The following is a 22,115-nucleotide window of genomic DNA, read 5'->3' as shown; positions in this document are numbered from 1 at the left end:
TGCCCAAATGTGATTTTTTACGATATAGAGGACGGCAACAAAATTATCCATAAAATCACTTGTAAAACTAAGATTACATGTATAAGAAAGACTAAAAACCGTACTACAAGAGCAGACAAAAATTTCTAAAACTGAAAATTTATTAAACAATAGAAAAACAAACAAAAAAAAACATATAGGACTTAAGATATATAAGTCCAAATTGACTCGTGAAATTATTTATTATTCTAAAATATTCTCAAAACACATATTAAGAAACTGACGAAGAGCTACCCACTTTTTAAGAAAAATTGTTGGTGACTGGTGGAGTTTTAGCAAACAATAAGCATCATCTTCTATTCATCACAACTTGTGAAGATAACAAAAATACCCACAAAATAGATCTGTAAACTTAAAAAAAAACGAGAACACATGTGAAGTAAATGAGAAAAAGAAAAAAAAAGTTAGGAAAAGGAAAAAAAAGTGGATGATAACTAATCTACTGACAGCAGCGCTGAACAAAACAAAAGATAAAACACAAACTGCTTCCAAAAATTTCATTGTTATTTAAATGCCACTTTCTTTTGTAAATTCGAATGGCTTCTTTTTTTTTTTTTCAAAAAAAATTCTATATTTGCAAATGAAAGGAAGCTACCTTCCCTGTCTATATAGTAACTGCCAAGGACAGTTTTTTCTATATATAACTTCCTTATTTTGAATGTCTTTAGTATACGGTAGTTTTTTTATAATTTCAAACGGATCCGACCTAACTTTGATTATATCCCAATGAATTCAACATTGAAGTTGGTTATTTTTTTAGCAAATCAGATTTGTCCTTGAAAGATAAAGATTGTAAGATGGCCAATTATAGTAATGAGAAATTAGATATTTTAAGAGGTTATTTTTTGGGATCAAAATAAATTCATGTTTATGTGTTTATGTTATTTTTATCTTTCAAATATTTATAAATTTATGTAAGTTTTAAGCGTTAATAAATTATGGGTAAAGTACCTATTTAGTCATCTAAGTTTATCCGTGTTCTTATTTTGGTCACTTATTTTAAAAATTTGTTATTTTAGTCATTTTCATTAGATAAGTTATCATTTCACCGTTAAATGCCTTTTGTCACCAAACAAAATGCTGACATGCTATCTTTTGATTGGTATAATAACAAATTTAGCCTTAACACTTTGCATATTCTATCAATTTGGTCCTAATTTTAATTTTTTTAATAAATTTAACCCTCAATATTTGTACATTTTATCAGTTTACTCCAAATTTTAAAAATTCAAAAAATATAACTTTAAAAACTTGAATCAGTGCTTATGGAGACCGAATTTGCTGGATTATCCATAAATGAAGAGGATGAGATTATACAAATTCCAACTTTTCCAAGTCCAGAGAGAGAAGTTGATTACTGTTTAGTAGGCTGTTTTTTAACAGCTAGTGTTATTAATTTTGCTGCTATGAAAAGTACTATGGCAAATCTGTGGCATCAGGTCTGAGGTGTTAGAATTCTGTATCTGGGGGAAAAAAGATTTCTGTTTCAGTTCTTTTATAGTATGGATATGGACAGGGTTGTTAAGGGTTCTCCTTGGACATTTAATAACCATTTATTATTATTACATTCGTTACAACCGGGGGAAGATCCATTATTAGTTCCTTTAATTTTTTTACAGTTTTGGGATCAGATCCATGATATTCCTGCAGGATACTATTCTGAGGCTTTGGCAAAGCAACTTGGTGAGTTCATAGGCTTGTTCTTGGAGTATGATGGTGCCAACATGGGAAAGGGATATCTAAATTTTTTAAGTGTTGGAATCCAATTGAATGTAAAGTCTCCTTTAAAAAGGAAGAAGCAGATTATGTTCTATGGGAATAAATCATATATCAGATTCAAATATGAAAGACTAACGCCTTTTTGTTTCTATTGTGGTTGTTTGGGACATAGCGATTCTTTTTGTGAGGCAAAAATGCGTTAGGTGTGGAGATTACTGAAATGGGATGGGATCTTTCTTTAAGAGCGCAATCTAGGAAAGCACGGGTACAAAGTAGCATCTGGTTACGCGAAGAAGGGGGAATAAGGGATGGATATTTCGGTTGTAATAGGACATCTGAAGGGAGAATATGGAGTGCGCTAAATAGTTCTGGAAAAAAGGCGCAGATTGATCCCGTTTTGGGATTTTGCTTGGAAGGAATCACATCCTCTGAAAGGGATGGAAAGAAACCAATAGAAGAACAACAATTCTCAATGGACCACGATGCTGAAGAAGGGATTCTTATAGGTGAAGAGGGGGAAAAGAGGTAAAGAGGAGAAACTGATGATTATATTGTTAGTACTGATAATCTGATGATGAAAGACAGCAAAATGGTGAACAACTTTTTAAGATCAGCGGCTTCCAAAAGGCAAGCCGACTAGGGGAAATGAAAATCCTAAGTTGGAATGTCCGTAGCTTGGGAAATCCACGGACGGTACAATGACTTCGGCATTCTCTGAAGTTGTATAATCCCCAAATTGTCTTCTTCATGGAGACAAAGATATTTAAGAGGCAGATGGAAAGAATACGTAAAAGGTGTGGTTTTCGAAATGGTATTGACATTGATTCTGATGGTTCGAGAGGAGGATTATGTCTGGCATGGCATGATGATGTTACAATTATTTTCCAAAGTTTTTGAAAAAGGCACATTGATGTAGTCATTGAAGATACTGATAAAGGGCATAGGTGGAGATTTACTGGGTTTTATGGCTCTCTTTACACTCAAGATAGAAACGAATCTTAGGATCTGTTGAATAATTTGAGTAATGCAGAGGAGCTCCCATGGTTAGTTTGTGGAGACTTTAACGAAATAATGTATGGTCATGAAAAGAGATAAGGGCTTACCTAGAGAGGAGAGGCGCATGAATGCATTTCGTTCAGGGCTAGCAGATTGTCACCTACTGAATGTGGGCTATACAGGGAATTGGTTTAGGTAGGGAAGGGGTAACTTACCGGAAACAAATATTCAAGAAAGGCTAGATAGAGGAGTTGCTAATGGGAATTGGTTGTCTACATTTCCAGAGGCAATGATTCAACATCTAGGATCATTGTCCACTTCCTATCACGACGGAAACTACAGATAATGAAAGGCCTAAAAGGAGTTTCAAATTCAAAGCTTGGTGGATGATGGAGGAATCTTTTATCGATGAGGTAAGATACATATGGGATAATTCGAATGGAGACTTGTTACTAAAATTGGAAAAAGTAAGACATGGCTTGGAAAGATGGGCGAATCAAATTAGGCATAGGAGAAAGATAAATAAGGAGAGGCTAACTTCTAGATTGGTCGAGTTGATGAAATCTAATAGGTATGATGAAAATCTGGCAGAACTTATTGATACGAAGATTCAACTTAATTTTGAGATTGACAAGCACGAACGATATTAGGAGCAAAGGGCTCGAGTTAATTGGGTAAAATTTGGAGATAAAAATACTGCCTTTTTTCATAAACAAGCAACTCAACGACGAAGAAAGAACCTTATTCAAAAACCGCAATTTGAAGATGGTAGAGAAACAGCAGAGATCAATGAAATGGAAGGAATAGCTAGATCTTATTTTCAGAATCTATTTTCAGCCGGAAGGAGGGGATATTTTGAACATCTATTAACAGGAGTAGATCGCTGTATTGTTGAAGAGGATAATGCTCGATTAACAGCAAGATACACAAATGAGGAAATTCAAGTGGCTTTGTTAGAATTGGGGCCAACAAAAATGCCAAGAGAAGATGGTTTCCCAGCTTTATTTTATCAGAAGTGCTGGTCAATTATAGGGGAGGAGGTGTCATCATTTTGCCTACAACATCTCAATGGAGGTATGGATATTAGTTTAATTAATACAACTAATATAGTTCTGATCCCAAAAATTCAAAACCCTTCAAATATTACTTATTTTCGCCCCATAAGCCTATGCAATGTTATTTATAAGTTGATAGCTAAGGTCATTGTGATCTGTCTTCGGGTGATTATTGAAACCTGTATTGACCCAGCACAAAGCGTTTTTTATTAATACGACTAATATAGTTCTGATCCCAAAAATTCAAAACCCTTCAAATATTACTTATTTTCGCCTCATAAGCCTATGCAATGTTATTTATAAGTTGATAGATAAGGTCATTGTGAACTGTCTTCGGGTGGTTATTGAAACCTGTATTGACCCAGCACAAAGCATTTACGTTCCAGGGAGGTTAATTTCTGATAATGTGTTCTTAGCTTATGAAATCCTAAATACTTTAAAACAAAATAAGACAGGAAAAAGGGATTCATGGCAGTTAAATTAGATATGGGTAAAGCTTATGATAGAGTTGAATGGCAGTTTATCGCAGTAATTATGAAGCGCATGTGTTTTGATTTAAGATGGATTGAGTCTCTAATGAAATGTGTTTCCAGAGTCTCATACTCGGTGGTTTTCACTGGTCATGCTGGAGAGATTTTTCAACCCTCAAGGGGATTAAGACGGGGACCCTTTGAGTCCGTTCCTATTTTTAATTTGTGGGGAAGGTCTTTCCAGTCTTATGAGACTCGCTACGCAAGGGAACATAATCAGAGGGGTTAAAGTAAGCAGAAGTGGTCCACAGGTTTCTCACTTGTTATTTGCAGATAATATTTTATTTGGGGAAGCCACAGAAAGAGGAGCTAGCTCACTTAAAACATATTCTGATTGAATATGGGAATTGTTCCGGACAGTGTGTCAACTATGACAAATCTATAGTATTTTTTAGCACCAATACACAGGAAAGGGATAAAGCAGTCATTTCCAGGGTTCTTGGAGTACGTAGTTCAAATAACCTGGAAAGGTATCTTCGGTTGCCTAATATGGTGGGTAGAAAGAAGAAACTATCTTTTCAGACTTTAAAGGACAGAATGAAGCAGCGAATTGACAGCTGGAGTGTAAGATACCTGTCTCAAAGGGGGAAAGAAGTGTTTATAAAGGCTATTCTTCAAGCTATTCCTATTTATACGATGGCATGTTTCCTAATTCCTAAGTCTTTATGTGCTGAATTAGAAGGCATGGCAAAATATTGGTGGCAGAAAAGTCGAGACAAAAAAGGTATTCACTAGTGTACGTGGAAATATTTATGCTCTTTGAAAGAAGATGGTGGTTTAGGCTTTCGTAGTCTCGAAAAATTCAATTTAGCATTATTAGCAAAACAAGGTTGACGTCTTATCAATTTCCCTAATTCTTTGTTAAGTCGTGTTTTAAAAGAAAAATATTATCCAAATTCGGACTTCATCAATGCTCATTTGGGGAATTTACCTTCGTTTACCTGGAAGAGAGTCTGGGCAGCTAAAGGGATTTTGGAGAAAGGGTTATGCTGGAGAGTAGGAACAGGTGCTCGCATCTCTGTTTGGGATGACTTATGGATATCGGGAGCTGAAACTGATAGAATGCAGAATGATACTGCCAATGAGAACATTAAGTTAGTATCAGATTTGATTGATGCTAATAATCGAGAGTGGAATGCAGATTTAATTCTTAGTAACTTTAATGAGGATATTGCAAAAAAAATTCTGCAGATTCCTTTGGCAGCGACAACATATGAGGACTTCTAAGTATGGCGAGGAGAACCGACAGGGGAGTATTCAGTCAGAAGTGCCTATAAACTATTACAAGAGACTACTTCGGGTCCTAGTAATAATTTTATACAGACTGATAATAGAAATTTCTACAAAAAATTATGGAATTTACAAATTTCTCCAAAAATCAAAATTACAATTTGGCGAATTTCTTGGAATTATATTCCTACTCTATCTAATCTAAAGAGTAAGAAGGTCGCAGAGGAAACTCTATGTCTCCGATGTCACATTTCTGATGAAGATTGCATCCATGTTTTCAAGTACTGTGCCACAACAACTGAAATATGGTCAAGTTTAGATCTTGCATGGGTATCAAACAACAGTATTCAAAGCTTGTGGGAGTGGCTTATCTGGATTTTCAGGCAAGGGAACAAAGCCTAGTGTCGTCTTTTTTGCTGTGGGTTATGGTCAATCTAGAACCATAGAAATAAATTCATTTATAAGAGAAAGAATACAATAGGCAGGGATATTTCTAAACAAGTCATCATTTTTATAGCAGAGTTGAATGGAGCGGAGGAAAAAATACTTCTTACCAGCATTGACAGAGGACATAACCAAATTGAAAGGAGCATGAGAACTACAATTTATTTTGATGCGGCTTTCGATAAGAGAACTTCGAGATCTGCTTCGGGCTTGGTTGTATGCGGTACGGAGGGGGATATCGTTGCCTCTAAATCGGTTATTCACTCCAACATTTCGTCATCATTTGCAGCGGAGGCACATGCAGGGTTACAGGCGATTCAGTTAGGGATTGAAATGAGATTACATTGTTTGGATATAAAATGAGACTCAAGAACAGTAATCAAGAAATGTCAGTCCATAAATCAAGACAAATCGATTATAGGAGCGATAATCAGAGATATCAACAGCAAAAAAGTTTTCTTTCAGAATATCGGTTTTTATTTTATTCCTAAAACAGAAAATGAGAACACGCATTTTGTTGCTAAAGAAGCGATAAGAAGAGGAGAAGGACATTACCTGTTGGGGCTGCATCCACTGAGTTTCCATCAGGCGAGAGAACGACGGAGGCAAGAAGAACAAGAGGAAGGAGTTTCAAGACTGCCTGATGCTTGAAAAAGATATGCTAAGGGAAGAAGAAGGGTAACCGTTGGGACTGCATCTAAGGGTCACTACTCAGAAAAGGGAAAGCTGGAGATTAAAGGAGACAGATGAAGAAGATTCAAGAAGATGTTAAAAGATATTGATAGCAGATATTAAAAGATCACGTCGGAAACTGTTATCATTAAAGCTGGATAATGGATTTGAAAAGACAGAGGCTAGTGATATCCAGCTGTTTTGATTGACTGGACTGACGATCGGTTTTTCTTAAGTTATTCTATTTTAATTTTTAAATTTTGAATTATTTAGGTTAAGAACAATCAGGCCTGGACTTATTTTTTTACTGTTTTTTTAATTTGGTTTCTTGCTTTTGGTTGTAAGCCCAATTAGACTAAAACCCATTGTGTATTTTGTTTATTTATCCATTTATGAAAGTCCAGTTGATTTTCAAAAAAAAAAAAGTTATAATGTAATTATATATTTTTTAATATTTTATATTTTGTCTTTTTATAATAAATAGTATATATATTCAAGTTCTTAAATTTACAAATTTTAAGAATGGGGATTAAATTGACAAAATGTGTAAACATTGAGGGTTAAATTTGTTAAATTTTTTATAATTAGGACCAATTTGATAGAATATGCAAAGTGTTAGGGGATAAATTTGTTAGTATGTCAATCAAAAGGCTTCCGTGTTAGCATTTCGTCTAGTGACCAAAAGCATTTAATGGTAGAGTGACTAAAATTGATAACTTATCTAACTGAAGTGACTAAAATAACATATTTTTTAAATAGATGACCAAAATAAAAACACTGGTAAACTTGAGTGGCTAAATAGACCCATAATTTATTCATGCTTATGTTTCCATTTTTGTGTATCTATGATGCTGATTTTTTTTTTGCATATGTTCGTGTTTTATTATTATTATCTGTATTCATGGTATTATAGATGTAAACCTTTTCATTTTGAGGAATCAGGTCGGTGTCCTAAAAAATGACACTTCGAAATTTTCTTCCAGAAGAGCTGATCCCCCTTAAAATTTAAACATATTGGGGTATATGGTACCACTTGAGCTGCAAGTGGTACCATATACCCCAACATGTGACCTATATACCAAATGTTAGATGTTTGAATCTCACTAAGGTTGAGACACTTACGTTGTATCTTGGTGGGTGACCATATGTTCATTTACTATCGAGGTGTTCCCTTTGTGAGCCGTAAATGGCTCTTCGCCCAGGGGGATAAAATCTACCCTGAACCCTCTTTTAAAGAACAATACATTCCATTATTAAGGGATCAGGTTGGTGTCCCTGAGGATGACACTTTAAAAATTTTTCTTGAAGGAGCCAATCGTCCCTTACAATAAAAGCTTATACGGGGCCATATAGTCCAGGCGCCCCCTCCATGAATTGTAAACAACTCTCCGTAAAAGGGGACAAAACCTTCCCTCAATGGATAATACCTTCCATTATTGAGGGATCATGTTGACATCGCCGAGAACAACACATTAAATATTTCTTTCGGAGGAGCAGATCCCCTTGAACAATAATGAAATTTTTTTAACTTTTATGTTTCAGTTAGTAATACATTTTTTGTGGAATTCGATACATTCTTGTATTTATGCTATATTCATATATGTCATTTCATATTTCAATTATTTTTCCTATTACTTTTGTAGATTGTCTTAACTTATCGCATGTTTTATATAATTTATTATGGTAATTTAATTTTAATTCTAACTTCATTTACTTGAGAATCGGATGATTTCATTATATATATATTATGTTGAAAACAATTTCCGTTAATTTTCTCATGCATAGCTTAAGGTAAATAATTAAATTTAAAACCAAACATAAAAGTCCAATTTATTTTATCAATTTCTTGAGTGAGCTCACGTGATTTTATTTTGGCTTAATATATGGGTTTGTTATTTTTTTATGATATTTATATTTATTTTTGTTCAATGTGATATATATATATGACAAAAATTATTTTAATACTTAAAAGAAACAATGTTAACTTTTTAAAGTTTAACTCGAGTTTTAGAGTTAATTTAACCAAAATTCATAATTAGTTAATAATATCAACAATTAACTTTCAAGAAATTAACTAGACTAAAAAAAAATCACTAGATCACACTTTATTTAATAAATTAAATAAATTCACAATTAATACTAAATTTAGTCTATTAATAAATTTATGAAAAGTCAAACCTAATAATATTAGTAATTAATATCCGAATTAAATTCTAAAAGTTAATACCATAACTTTGTATACCAAAAATGTATAACTTTTGCAAAATAAAAGTAACATATTGGAAAAAAAAAACCCACATGTATTACATTTGAAAATTGGGTAAACTACACTAGTAGTTACCCAACTATTAGTAAATTCTTTTTTTAGTTACTTAACTATGAAAAGTACAAAATGATCACTCAATTATTCAACTTTTTTCTTTTTGGTCACTAGCTGTTAAATTACTAATAAGAATAAACTTGTCAGCTTTTAAAATTGGCATAATAACAACTTTAGCACTAAACATTATACATTATGTCAATTTAGTATTAATTCCAAAAAATTAACCTTTGCACTAAACATTATACATTATGTCAATTTAGTATTAATTTCAAAAAATTAACCTTTAACATTTTCACATTATGTAATTTGGTATATTTTCTTTTTGTAGTTTCACTTTTATTTGTGACATTGAGGGGTTAATTTTAAAAGAATGAAAAAAGATGAAAATTATTATCTTGGATTTTTGGATGTTTCTATTTTTGTATATTTCCAATCAAATTTAATTGATAATATTTTTAACTTTTTAAGTGAAAGCACCACGATGAAAAACATAATTAGAAGAAAAAAAGACCAAATTACACAATGTGTGAGCGTTGATGGTTAATTTTTTTAGAATTAAGATCAAATTGACGCAATGTACAAATGTTGCGGGTTAATGTTACTATTATACCGATTTTAAAAGCTCACACCATCTTTCCATCATCTATGGTGATAAAAAAAATCAAATAATTATGATACTATTTTTAACTTTTCATAGTTGGGAGATAAAAAAAAAATCTTACCATTAGTTGGATGACTTTAAGATAGTTTACCCTAAAGTTTTTGTTAAATTCCAGTGACAAATGATGAATTAAACATTTTATTTTATCTTTGTAGAGTGTGCCTGGTATTTTAGACAAAACAGAGTTGACATCGTAATGAGGAAGAGCTGTTGTCACAATGACGCAACTACGACATCCTGAGGAGAAGTAACACCACGTCTTGATGCGCAACGATGGACATCTTGACGAGCCAATAGCAACTTCATGACATGGCGATGTGTTCCTTACTTAATCAGGTTCTTTCTCTTAATTAAACTCTATTATATTTTTCCAATCTAACTTTGATTATTATAGAGATACTTTTTGTACATGAAATTGAACCTATAAATAGACCTTTTTAACAGAAGGTTTGTGAGAATTTCGGTAAATCTTTACATTTAAGGTTCAATGTTTATTTGTTTCTCTATTTTGTACTTTCATTTTTTTGATTTTTTGCTTTTTTAGTGAAATTTCTTTGCCTCATAATTTTTATTCTTTTCGGAGGACATAAATATTTATATCTAATTTTCTCAATTTTGATTTGTGCTGGTTGCATAATTCGAATTCAACCGAACAATTTTCAACGTGAGGTTTTTTAAATGAAGGACAAATTAGTAAATATAACATGTTACTTTGAAAGTTTTTCCTAAGACATGGACAAATCAGTAAATGCAATGCTATAGTATTTGTCAAGTCTCACCAAAATTCCATCAGCGTTACGTCAACAATATAAAAAGAACCCCACCAGAACTGATTGCAGGAATAAATCATCTCCTCAAAGATAAAATTTTCCCTAGAAAATTCCCGTATTTTTCTATCTAAACAAATACTCCCTCCTTGCGAGAGCCCTAGATGTCAACATCAAGCCAACCCCAGTTCCGTTATACCCAGACGCCATCGAAGGTCCTCCATCTCCGTAACCTCCCATGGGAGTGTGCGGAAGAGGAACTCGTCGAACTTTGTAAACCCTTTGGGAAGATCGTTAATACTAAATGCAATGTTGGCGCCAACCGAAACCAAGCTTTTGTTGAATTCGTAAGCTTCTAAATCCATCAATAGTTTTTTTTTCTTTTTTTGTAATTCATATACTGCCTTGTGTTAGGTTGAGGTCAATTATCTACTGATAATTTCTTGTGTAAATTTGAATTGTAAATTGGAAATTTTAGTCTTTTTTGGGTGACAGTTTGTTTTGTTTAGCATGGCAATAATAATTTAATTTTCGGCTGATTTTGTTCTTTGCAATGTAGATTTGATGGGTCGATGGCAGAATTTTTATTTTTATTCATTTTTGTGTGTTTTGGGGATGATGGTTTTGTTCCATTGTGTTAGGTTAAGGTTAATTACTAATGCGCAAGATAAAATTTTATTTTTATTTTCTTTTCTATCAAATCACAAATATAAATTTGGTGGGTTAGTTGGCAATTGGAATTTTTGATCGATGATGGTTTTATTTTTTAGTGTAAATATTTTATGGGTTAATTTCAATTAGTGAAGTCTAGATAATCCTTTTAAAGGATGATCAGTAATGGTTTGATGTTAAGAAAAGGTGTTACTTTTATTTGCAGGCAGACTTAAATCAGGCTATTTCAATGGTTTCATACTATGCTTCATCATCAGAACCAGCACAGATTCGTGGAAAAACTGTGTATATTCAATATTCAAACAGACATGAAATTGTCAACAATAAAAGTCCTGGAGATACCCCTGGAAATGTGTTGCTGGTTACCATTGAGGGTGTGGAACCTAATGACGTGACCATTGAGACCATTCACTTGGTAAGTGATTATTTCTGGCACATGCATTTCTTCAAATAAATGCGACCAGTTGTTACAGATTTTCTGTTGTTCTGCTAAAAGAATAGGTAGTTTAAGGTGTTAAAGCCTTTTTATGCTTAGGGGCTTCTGGTATTTGCATAAGGAATTGGAGTTTTGGATGAATCTTGCTCCAAGGAGCCTATTGTTATGAGTAAATGAAGATATCTTGTTTATAGTTATAAATTGACCTGTTTTTAGTCCGTCTAAATCTTGTGAAGCTTTGTTTTGAATGAGAATACTTGTTGCGATTGTGAACTATTAAAATAGAAAGTTCATGAAGTGTCCTTCAGTCAACAGATTGATTGGTGGTCTTTTTAGGTAATAGACGTCTGAAGTTAAAGGTAGTATACAGTGAAAGTATCAGTTTTAACTATCATAATATACAATGAATTAAACTGTCATTTTTTTCTTGTTCTTTTACATAATAGCATCATTTTAATTGAAATCAGTTGTATCATAGATGGTTATGCCCCTAAGTTAAATTCCTTTCTTGGAGATAATTTGGAGATATTGTCAAGTACGTCATGCTCCTTTCTAGGGTATATCTTGAGGCATGTATCCTCAGGTGTCATTCTGAACTTATTTCTCATCCATTTGCATATGCTAACAGTGATTTCTCCCATTATACTATTGCTTGTGATGTTTGCTAGTATTCTTTTAATTTATATTTTTGAATTTATGATCTGTGATTGTATCTAATTGAATTTGGTTTCAGGTATTTTCTGCATTTGGTTTTGTGCACAAGATTGCTACTTTTGAAAAGGCTGCCGGATTCCAGGTGAGATGTCAAAAATATGCATCTGGATCTTTGGAGATTGCATATCTTCCAATATCATACTCATTTTATGGTAAATTTGGCAGGCATTAATCCAATTCACTGATGCTGAAACTGCATCTTCGGCGAGGAATGCATTGGATGGGAGAAGTATTCCCAGGTAAGTACTATAGCCTTGCATCCTCCTACTTTAACACATATACTCATTTTTCTCATCTAGCATCACTTAATTCTCTTCTTCATATTTATTGTACGATATGTAGTTCAGGTATTTCATAAAATGTGGTTGTGTTGTAATGTTTTATCATGATATTTTGAATTTAGGTACTTGCTTCCAGATCATGTTACTTCTTGTTACCTGAGAATCTCATATTCAGCACACACTGATCTGAATATCAAGTTTCAGTCTCATCGGAGCAGGTAAAAGTGCATCCAAAATATCATGATATTTTCTATTTAAAGTTCATCAATGTTTGGTCATGTTCATTTCCGAAATCTGAAGTAATGATCCTGCGAAATATTTATTTTGGCATCTGATATGTTTCTAATCAATGTGTATGCTTTTTGTCATCTAGGGTGTTAGTGAAGCCTGGTAGTCAGCACACAGATGTGTTGTCATGGCCGCTTAGTAATTTTCTTAATCTTTTGACCACAGTTCCCTGCATTTTCAAATCACATTATAGTTGCAGTTGTTTATATGTTGATTGTGGAATTACGACTTTGGGGGCATCATGAGTGGGGGAGCTTTTGCTCCTTCTTTCATACAAATAAATTTTGTAATTGACTGATCATTGGAGCATATCATGTAACATGCTAGTAAAATTAATCTGATATTATGTTTGAATATTGCTTTTAAACTTGTTTAGTGTTTCCCATTGCGAACCTTGTATTCAACTGTTGTGTGCTTGCAATTATTTATTCTATTAGCTGAACAATTCAGCGTTGTGGAACCTGAGTTTTTCAAGTATTTTAAAGTCATAACAATAGTCTCTGCTATGATGTTCATTTTTCTTATATAATGAAAGTGGGTCAGCATGCAAATTTGCAGAAGCTTTACTTACCTGTGGGGGATAGAGACTTGTGTATGTTAATGTAATTTTTATTAATAACATTCATTTGTTGTATTCCATAAAAATATTATCTATGTTGCTTCTCTTTGAACATTAGGAATTGTTTCTGGAAGCATTGGTCGAATTCAAGGCTGTAGCATTCAGAGAATGAGTTGTAATTTTGCTAAGAGTCTTCAATTGGCATGTATTTGAAAGCTTTGAGTTGCTATTCGCTATATGGTTGGAACCAACTGGATGCAGTTATAGTGATTGATCTACTATTCCTGTCAAACAAGATGGTTCTTGACTTGAACCCATAATTTTTCATGTCATCTGATCATCTCTATTACATTTGCAGTACTTCGTTACCATAAATCATTTATCCTTACTAGATGCAAATTTCTATTTGGCATCAGGTGATGCATTTGTACTTAATGTGATCTGATTTTGTTTGCACATTTTATGCAGGGACTATACCAATCCTTACCTTCCTGTGAATCCTACTGCAATGGAAGGACTTTTGCAGGTAGATTTTTCAGTTACAAACATTTGACCTGTTTTATAACGTTGGGTGTTCATTAATATGTGGTAATCTCCAGCCTGTAGTTGGTCCTGATGGAAAAAAGCAAGAGCCTCAGAGTAATGTGCTACTTGCTTCAATTGAAAATATGCAGTATGCTGTGACAGTTGATGTTCTTCACAAGGTAGGATGTTGTGTTGCTGCTCCATTGGCATGCCTGTACTGGGTTCTTGCTTGAAAATTTTCTCATATTTTTATTCTACTGCTTACATATTGTAGGTGTTCTCAGCATTTGGCACAGTCCAAAAGATTGCCATATTTGAGAAGAATGGTGGAACACAGGCACTTATTCAATATCCCGGTATGCTTTCATTACATGAATTCTGAATTTGTTTATTTCCGTCTTCGGTAATCCATACATACCTAATGATTTGATACCCAATTATCCTTCCATGCAAAGAGGACTTGGAGAATTGAGTTTGTTCTCTTTTTTGGTCATTCTTTCCCTACTTCACGAACCTTTCCTACATATGGTATTTTTTTTAAAAATTTTATTTCATTATTAAGGCAGGCACCTAGGCACTAATGAAAGACTGGACAGTTTATGTGCCTCATCACTCTTTGTGAAGAGAATTTGTTAAAATGCATCTTCGGCACCTTTGCAAAAGCAAAAGCAAATCAGATCTAATGTCTTCTCTTTTAAAGTTTCATGCAAAGTGCATTGATGTCTATATTATATAATAACTATAATACCATTCTCTTGGCTTCACTTTGTTCGGTTTTATTTGAAATTTGTTCTCTTTCTGATGATTGTGGGATACTTTTTTCCACACCTTATCTCAAAGATTTGAACTTTGAGAGCGTCCAAGTCTATGGGATGTGCCTTGGGGACCATTAGACATGTAATGACCTGCAAATTACTTGTTTTTGTAATTCATGTTTTTACGTTAGAGAGTATTTTGATTGATTTTACTGATGTTGAATGTATTATATCCAGATGTTACAACCGCAGCAGTTGCCAAAGAATCCTTAGAGGGACACTGCATATATGATGGTGGCTATTGTAAGCTTCATCTATCATACTCTCGTCATACTGATCTCAATGTAAAGGTATAAATATGTGCTTTTTGAGTAAATGTAGGAAAAATAACTTAGGACTTCATTAGAAGATAAAGGGAATCTGTTCTTGATTGGGAAAAAAAGGGGATCTTGGCCTTAAATTGTATGCTTCTTGACTATGTTTTTTGAATTTGGATATAAGCGTCAGTTACCTGCTCAATTTTTTAATAAGTTTTTCCCTATATTTAAAGGGTCACTGGAGGATCGCTACATTCGTATCCAAAAATGTGACATGGGTACTTAAAGAAAAATGAAGAGTCATAGCAATGTTGTCACATGATTCTGATGAGTTCATCTTTTGCCGCAGGCATACAGTGATAAAAGTAGAGATTACACAATCTCAGACCCGAGTTTGCTTGCAACACAAGTTCCGGGATTGCCTGCTGCTCCAAATGCTTGGCAGAATCCTCAGGGTGTTCCGGTGCACCATGGTACTGACTATTCGGCTTCAGCTGCAATACAGGGTCAACCTCCTGCTGGACAAGTTCCTGCTTGGGATCCAAATTTTCAGGCTAGGCCGCCATATGGATCAGTTCCTGGTCAAACATATCAATCGTTGACAGCCCCTACATACGTTAATGCGGCAAGACCTGCAGGTTCATCACCCCTTTCACAACCTGGTGCATCTTCCATGCCCATGCAGCAGCAGCAGCAGCCGCCATGGGCTAATGTTAGACAAGGAGGCGCAGCGGTGCTGGGTCGGCCTCCTTATTACAGTCGATGACCTGTGTCTATTCTATAATGAAATTAAATGATCCCTTGTCTATCTTATATTCCTCATATAAAGATTCGCCAATTGAATCTCTTTAAGTTATGACTGAAATTAAATTTTTTTTATTGGATTGGAAGTGTGTTGTTTTTTTTGTTTTGTTTTGGAAACCATCTCCGCCATTGATGTAAAAAAGAGGTAACGTTGAAAATGAAATGGTAAATTAATGTACAAGAGATGCTTTCATGCTAAAATTGAAGTTGTGATTTAGAAATGATGAAGGTGCTTGCAATTTCAATCATCCAGACACTTTTTCATCAAGTATTTGTGTCTGAAAATCCAGAGATAAATTCTCATGAACTCTTCACATGGGGAATTTTAGGAAAGAAAAGGGAAATATATTGTGGGACGGTACACTTTGATATACAGTGAGTAGGTAAAGTAAGTGGTTGTAATGCGTTGAGAGTATTTATAAAATAGTCGAACACCAATTCCCATTTAAAGTATAACATATTATAGCGGCACCTGAGATCTCAAAATTCCAGCAAACTTCATAAGTCAAAGCTCATTTTGTGTATTGATGAGCGTGTGTGAAGAAGAACTAGATTGGATGAGTGCATTGCCAGATGCAATTCTCCACAAAATTGTCTTTGTTGCCAACCAAACATTCAGTTCAAACCAGCATTTTATTCGAGAGATGGATCGTTTACCCCCGTCATTCACATTCCATATAGTTCTTACAAACACACCACTCCATCTGAATGTACTTTCATACACAACACTTGGGCCCAACACCAAGCTCCGAAACTCCTTAAGTTCAGCCTCCAGTTTTCCACTGGACCCTTGCGGCATGACCTTGATGTTCAACACTGAATTGAGTTTGCCATTTCAAGACAGGTTCAGATTCTTTCAGTTTCAGCTCATTTATGCACAGCAGTGCTTGAACTTTGCCTAACATGTTTTATTCCCATGATAATGTCCGATCATTAGAACAAGTTTCCTTGGAAGTGTTTTCTTTTCAATCCAAACCTACCATGTGATCTACCTTTTGCTTCACTCAAAACCCTTTGCTTCTTTGATTATGCGATTGACGATGAAACTTTAAAGGCATTGGTTTCTAAGTTCCCTGTTCTTGAAGGCTTCACAATTGACCGGTGCCATAGAGTACGTAACTTTAAAGTTTCTTGGTGTCAAAGTATGAGGCTTAAGCACCTAGTACATAGATGCATAGTTGACCATTATTTGAATCTAGAAATTGATGTGTCAAGTTTGTCAACTTCTAAATTCTGTGGAGATTTAATGAAGATTTCTTTCACTTCTTTGCCTTCGATTGTTGAAGCTACCGTTTTTCAATGGAGTTATAGACCATATGGGCAAGAATTTTCCATTAGAACATGGTTAAGAAATCTTGTCCATGTAAAGGAACTCAGTGTGAACTCTTGGTTTTCTCAGGTATATTTATTTCTCTGTAAATATTTGTTGCTTTGTTTTAAATGGATTTTGATTGTTTAATTGAAGTCTCATATCCATTTTTTGTTCTTGGTACGGAAAGTTTCTTGCTAGAGAACATTAGGTAAACAAAAATGGATGAAGATTTTCAAAAATCTTAAGGTCTTTTCTTGGTTTGGTCCATTGGCAAAAGAGTGTGAGTTCATACCGCTAATTGCCTTTTTGGGTTATTGCCCCTCTTTGGAGAGGATTGAAATAGATGTGAGAAATTACTCAGTTTCCTAATTTCTCATCATTCTATTTGCACTATGATTCTTGATGGATTTGCAGTTTAGATCTTCGTATTGGGAAGAAGCTGGTGGGAGTAGACCAACTTTTGCCTTGGAGCCTCCTTTTGTTGAGTTGAAAAAAGATGGACAACTAACAACAGAGTTTCTGCATAATGTGAAGGAAATTAGGGTACATCATTTCTTTGGTTATAAAAGTGAGATTGAATTTATTAAGCATCTGTTGCAACAGGCAGTTGTTCTTGAGACGTTATCTTTAACCTATCATAGGCTTGAATTTGATCCTGAATTTAGTGATAGATGTAATAATAGCCCTAAAGAGTTAGTTGAAGAGGAAATTTTTAGCTTGCCTAGAGTTTCCTCTCTTGTTCATATATTGTTTCATTAGACAAATTATTAGAAGTTCAAAACCTGAGAAGGTTGAATGCTATGATGTTTTGAAGACGTACAGATGCTCTAAAATTATTAATTATTTGGGTCCAATCATCTATTACGACATCATTAGCCTTTGTTCATTACACAACAGTTTCATTCACCTCCAAAGAGTGAATGTTTCAGCAAAGTTGCCATCATGACTACATAGAACAATAAAGAAACATACAGACAAAATTGTGAAGAACTTGGTACTATTGTGTCTCAAAATTTCACATCAGTTGTCCATGTACCTTGCACACTAGGGTGTTTAGTTACATGCCTTGTCTTCAATTTCACCACCTTTCTTCCCAATGCGTTTCTTAGCCTGGTTCCATAAAGAAGGATATCTTCAGGAGTCATATTCTTCACGCATACCACCCGCTCGTTTTTGTTCTCTGAGAAATTGGCAAGATACATGTTTTGAGACATGGTTAAAAACAACGCATACTTGTATGCATCATGTCTGAAACTCATCCAAGAAAGAGTAACTTACTGTAAAAGCCTTTCAAATGTGGATGCTGCCCACGAATGAGTTCAGTAACCACCTCCAGCTGAGGGTTTTTCTCTTTAAAAGTTGGTAACTCAGACTCCATAAATGCCCTGGCATAACCATGTCAAAATTACCATGAGTTTGAAGAATTCAGAATCCATTTAAAGGAGAGAATTGGTATTTGTACATGCTTCTTGTTATTATTAATTATAACAGAGTTGAACTTGAGACTACCATGGTGTATGAGTCAAAAACCAAATGTTAACAAAGTATGGCCTTTTCATTTACCTTACTTGAAAGGCATCCCAATATTGTATCATTAAGTCATTAGAAAACCTATTCGTGTGATAATGACTAGCAAAAACAGTCCGTTAGATTTTACCATCCCCACAGCAAATTTTTTTTTCAAGAATTCTCACGTCAATTCCCCCTCCAGAATAGCCTCAGTCACATGACAAAAGAAAAGGGAGGGAAATGTGCTTCTCTGTTTCTATTTTGGTCCCCAAATACTTAGGTGGATGAGTAATGACAAAGTTCAATTTTTCACTACTGTTTCACCGGGTCACAGTAATTATCAGTGCATACACATGCAGAGATGACTTGAGTACCGTAATGTAACCCAAAGTGCTAAGCATTCAAATATACTTGTACAAATATTAAAGAAAGCAGCCTATCTCAAGATGAACTCCTACATCATCCAAGATATCCTGCTTAATCTATGTTATCCCACTACTTTGGTGATCATTTATTTAATCACCTACAGCTAGATTCAGATCATCCATAATTTCAACTATCAAACCACATTGTGCGCAGATGAAAGTGACACAGCTTAATACTAGCTTGAGAAGCTGATTCATTCATTATTTGCAAATTACTCAGAAGTGGTTCAATAGTTTAGTTTATATATAGATACAAGTCTCCACAGCATAAACAAGAATAATACCTAAAGTTGAAATGCAAATCTTAGCACAAACTCTTGGCGAACAGATCAAGAAAACATTTAACAAAAAGGTACCTGCTTTATTAGGCAAACAAAGATGAGAAAAACACATTGCAATGTTGGAATTGAAAAGAGAGATGCAACAAACATTGAGATTTCGAAAAAGTACTTTACCCCAGAGGTGTCAAGCAAATATACCAAAAATAATATAAGCCAGAAAGTTTAGAAGATAATACTCAAGAGGTTTATATAAAAGTTAACAAGTGGAAAAAAAAGAAGGATTAAAATCATACCTGATGCCCCTACTACTACCTCCCCAATCACAATAGCTTACAATCAGCTTTTTAAGTTGCCAAACTCCTCGCAATGCCATCTTCATTTTCAAAACATAAACAAATTATTAACTAAGTATATGTTTAACCCCCCCCCCCACCCCCTCTTTTTATTTTCTAAATAGCAATACATATAAAACAAATGAATTGCACCCTTTGTTTTTGCCAATTATTTCCATGAAATTCAGAATATAATGCTAACTTAAATACTATAATTCAACCATAAGACATTAATTTTTTCAGAAAATTCAAGAAAGTGAAAGCAAATAGTAAAACTATTTTGAACAATACGATTAAATAAATACTCAACACCTCCTATAACTTAGCATTTCAACTACACAAATTCACAATGTTACTAATTACAACTTCGACCTACAAATTTATATTCTATAACAAACTAAAATCCCGCTTCTAATCAACTATCCTTAATGTAACATATAATGAGGAAAAAGAAAACAATATCTCAAAGATTCTATCACAGGAAAAAAAATCAAATCAAACCCGAAAATTTGAACAGCATACATATAAATGGTCTTCTAAAATTGACCAGGAAAAAAGAAAACAACAACATTTTCAAATCCAATAACTTGAACCCAAAATCACCCCCCAAACAATAGATTGCATGCAAAGAGATTATAAATAACAGCAGAAAAAACATAGATCTCATAAAAAGAGACTCGAATTAAAATAAAATTATAAAGAAAGAAAAAAAAGAACAGAGAAATCAACAGGCAAAAATGCAAATAAAGGGGAAATAATAATAGGCAAAATATGGGGATTTTACCTGACAATGAAATCGATTCTCAGAGAAGACGATGAGTGTTTAGACAAGAAAAAATAAAAAAGAACAGAAATATTTTGTCACGCTTTTCGTCACCTTTATTTTTTTGATTGATACTAGGGTTTCGTACTCCTGTTAGACGGTTTTTCGCTTTTAGAGTTTTAGTCACTGTATCGTTAAGTTCAAGTCGAAAGTTTGACGTGGCTTTTTTATTTGTTTAATAATAATTTTAGCTTTTTAATATTTATAGATTTTATTAATTTAGACTTAATTTTAAAAAATCAATAAGTTTAATTCTTCAATTTAATTCTAATTATTATTATTTTTCTCTCTACCTATTTTTTTATACTCTCAGCCATAGTTATTCAATACAATTTTCTGCATCAAATCATAAATTATCGATGAAGTTTTTTTAATTGTTTATTATCAATTTTTTTTTATTTTTTTATCTTTTAGTATAATATGTGTTATAGCACTATTTACAAGACACATAATTCTATCATTTTGGGTTCAACAAAGTTACGGTGAATATCATTATTCTTAAATTAAAAGATAAATAAACTTATAAAAAGGATAAAAGAGAATAATAGAAAAACGAAAGGATAATTCAATTTTTACTTGCGATATAAAAAAAATTATACATGCTCTTTATTTTTTTATTGCGATATAAAAGAATTATGTCACTTATATAAATACTAAAGAAATATTGTAATTTTTAAAAGTATGGGGTTTAAATAATTTTATATTTTTCTGGTGAAACAACATAAATTGGCGCCACTAGATTCTAAGACACTACCTTGTTATGCCTATCAACTTAATTTTTTTTTTCATTTGTTACTTTTTTTTATTCTTTGTCATTTTTCATTTTTTTTGTTTTTTTAAGTTTTTTATTTATTTACTTTTTAAGTTTTATTTATTTGTGCTTTATTTATTTTGTTTGTTTGTTTTATTAATTTGTTTATTATTGATTTTATAAAATTTGAAATGTATATTTGAAATGTTTTATAATATTATTTTTTTAAAATTTTAAATATATTTTTTAAAATTATTATTATTTTAAATTTAAATATTTTTTTAAAATTTAAATATTATTTTTAATATTATAAAATATTTAAAATATATTATTTTTAAAGATATGACCTTTCAAATTTATTATTTGTTTTATAAATTTTAAATATATATTTTAAAAATTTTAAATATATATATTTTTAATTTTAAATATAATTTATTAAAATTATGATTTTTTAAATTATTTCTAAAGATATTCAAACGTTTTTTTAAAATTCTATTTAAAATTTTAAAAAATAATATTTTTTAGAATGACTTCAGCACTTTATTACAAGTGTAATTTTTTAAAAATATGTTTTTATTATTATGAAAATTTAATATTTAATATTTTATTTTGGTGGAGCCATTCTTTATGATTGCACGTCTTGGTTCTCTAGTATATATAGAATGGTGAAATTGTTGTGTTTAGTAAGAGAGTTCAAAAATTCTGTTGAAGATGAATAATAAGGTGTTTTTGGTGCATGTTTTTTTTTATGGTTAAATTGTAGAAAGTGATGTTGGTTGTGTATTTCAAGGTCAGCAAATAGTAGGACTGCGATTCAAAAAAATGTGAAGCTGGCAGAAATGAAAAGGAAGATCAGTGCAAAAATAGTTTTTCGTTGTAGAAGGGCGATGTCTAG

At 32.9% G+C, this 22,115-nt stretch overlaps 3 protein-coding genes and 2 long non-coding RNA genes across 7 annotated transcripts; 2 read left to right on the top strand and 3 right to left on the bottom strand.

The window, feature by feature from the left end:
• Window positions 1-202: 202 nt before the first annotated feature.
• Window positions 203-5,411, bottom strand: LOC121229606 (uncharacterized). 2 transcript variants are annotated; one of them, XR_005927391.1, is made up of 2 exons: window positions 5,271-5,411; window positions 203-390 (listed from the first exon to the last, which is right to left on the bottom strand). It is a non-coding gene; the product is annotated as an uncharacterized lncRNA (long non-coding RNA). The 2 variants fall into 2 exon arrangements; XR_005927392.1 differs by having other exon boundaries at window positions 203-383.
• Window positions 5,412-5,510: 99 nt separating this feature from the next.
• LOC107949177 (uncharacterized) lies at window positions 5,511-7,024 on the bottom strand. Its single transcript, XR_001697650.2, has 2 exons — window positions 6,124-7,024; window positions 5,511-6,003 (listed from the first exon to the last, which is right to left on the bottom strand). It is a non-coding gene; the product is annotated as an uncharacterized lncRNA (long non-coding RNA).
• Window positions 7,025-10,419: 3,395 nt separating this feature from the next.
• On the top strand, window positions 10,420-15,862 carry LOC107949175 (polypyrimidine tract-binding protein homolog 1). 2 transcript variants are annotated; one of them, XM_016883900.2, is made up of 10 exons: window positions 10,420-10,783; window positions 11,314-11,523; window positions 12,278-12,340; window positions 12,424-12,497; window positions 12,662-12,757; window positions 13,855-13,912; window positions 13,986-14,090; window positions 14,186-14,267; window positions 14,904-15,016; window positions 15,333-15,862. In XM_016883900.2, exons 1-10 carry the CDS (start codon window positions 10,601-10,603, stop codon window positions 15,747-15,749), a joined length of 1,401 nt encoding a protein of 466 aa, XP_016739389.1. In that variant the 5' UTR covers window positions 10,420-10,600; the 3' UTR covers window positions 15,750-15,862. The 2 variants fall into 2 exon arrangements, with proteins under 2 accessions (XP_016739389.1, XP_016739391.1); XM_016883902.2 differs by having other exon boundaries at window positions 10,472-10,783; window positions 14,904-14,969.
• A 13-nt stretch (window positions 15,863-15,875) lies between these two features.
• On the top strand, window positions 15,876-17,898 carry LOC121229605 (uncharacterized). The gene is made up of 2 exons (XM_041114302.1): window positions 15,876-17,186; window positions 17,514-17,898. Exons 1-2 carry the CDS (start codon window positions 16,932-16,934, stop codon window positions 17,856-17,858), a joined length of 600 nt encoding a protein of 199 aa, XP_040970236.1. The 5' UTR covers window positions 15,876-16,931; the 3' UTR covers window positions 17,859-17,898.
• Window positions 17,899-17,927: 29 nt separating this feature from the next.
• On the bottom strand, window positions 17,928-20,611 carry LOC107949176 (54S ribosomal protein L51, mitochondrial). The gene is made up of 4 exons (XM_016883903.2): window positions 20,431-20,611; window positions 19,608-19,687; window positions 18,378-18,484; window positions 17,928-18,279 (listed from the first exon to the last, which is right to left on the bottom strand). The coding sequence occupies exons 2-4, from the start codon at window positions 19,685-19,687 to the stop codon at window positions 18,107-18,109; spliced, it is 360 nt and encodes a 119-aa protein (XP_016739392.1). The 5' UTR covers window positions 20,431-20,611; the 3' UTR covers window positions 17,928-18,106.
• Window positions 20,612-22,115: the final 1,504 nt, after the last annotated feature.

Source organism: Gossypium hirsutum, chromosome A05, assembly GCF_007990345.1.
Source record: "Gossypium hirsutum isolate 1008001.06 chromosome A05, Gossypium_hirsutum_v2.1, whole genome shotgun sequence".
Lineage (NCBI taxonomy): Eukaryota > Viridiplantae > Streptophyta > Magnoliopsida > Malvales > Malvaceae > Gossypium > Gossypium hirsutum.
The sequence above is the reverse complement of the archived record's forward strand: the minus strand, read 5'-3'. Positions and strand labels throughout refer to the sequence as shown.

What these genes read in the sequence shown, in the direction of transcription:
- LOC121229605 (XM_041114302.1), top strand. Translation starts at nt 16,932, where the DNA reads ATGAGGCTTAAGCACCTAGTACATAGATGCATAGTTGACCATTATTTG. An exon ending in TGAACTCTTGGTTTTCTCAG is followed by an intron (nt 17,187 to 17,513) that starts GTATATTTATTT and finishes ATGGATTTGCAG; the next exon opens with TTTAGATCTTCGTATTGGGA.
- LOC107949176 (XM_016883903.2), bottom strand. Translation starts at nt 19,687, where the DNA reads ATGGCATTGCGAGGAGTTTGGCAACTTAAAAAGCTGATTGTAAGCTAT. An exon ending in GGTAGTAGTAGGGGCATCAG is followed by an intron (nt 18,485 to 19,607) that starts GTATGATTTTAA and finishes TGGTTATGCCAG; the next exon opens with GGCATTTATGGAGTCTGAGT. An exon ending in ACATTTGAAAGGCTTTTACA is followed by an intron (nt 18,280 to 18,377) that starts GTAAGTTACTCT and finishes CCAATTTCTCAG; the next exon opens with AGAACAAAAACGAGCGGGTG.
- LOC107949175 (XM_016883900.2), top strand. Translation starts at nt 10,601, where the DNA reads ATGTCAACATCAAGCCAACCCCAGTTCCGTTATACCCAGACGCCATCG. An exon ending in ACCAAGCTTTTGTTGAATTC is followed by an intron (nt 10,784 to 11,313) that starts GTAAGCTTCTAA and finishes TTTTATTTGCAG; the next exon opens with GCAGACTTAAATCAGGCTAT. An exon ending in CAATGGAAGGACTTTTGCAG is followed by an intron (nt 13,913 to 13,985) that starts GTAGATTTTTCA and finishes GGTAATCTCCAG; the next exon opens with CCTGTAGTTGGTCCTGATGG.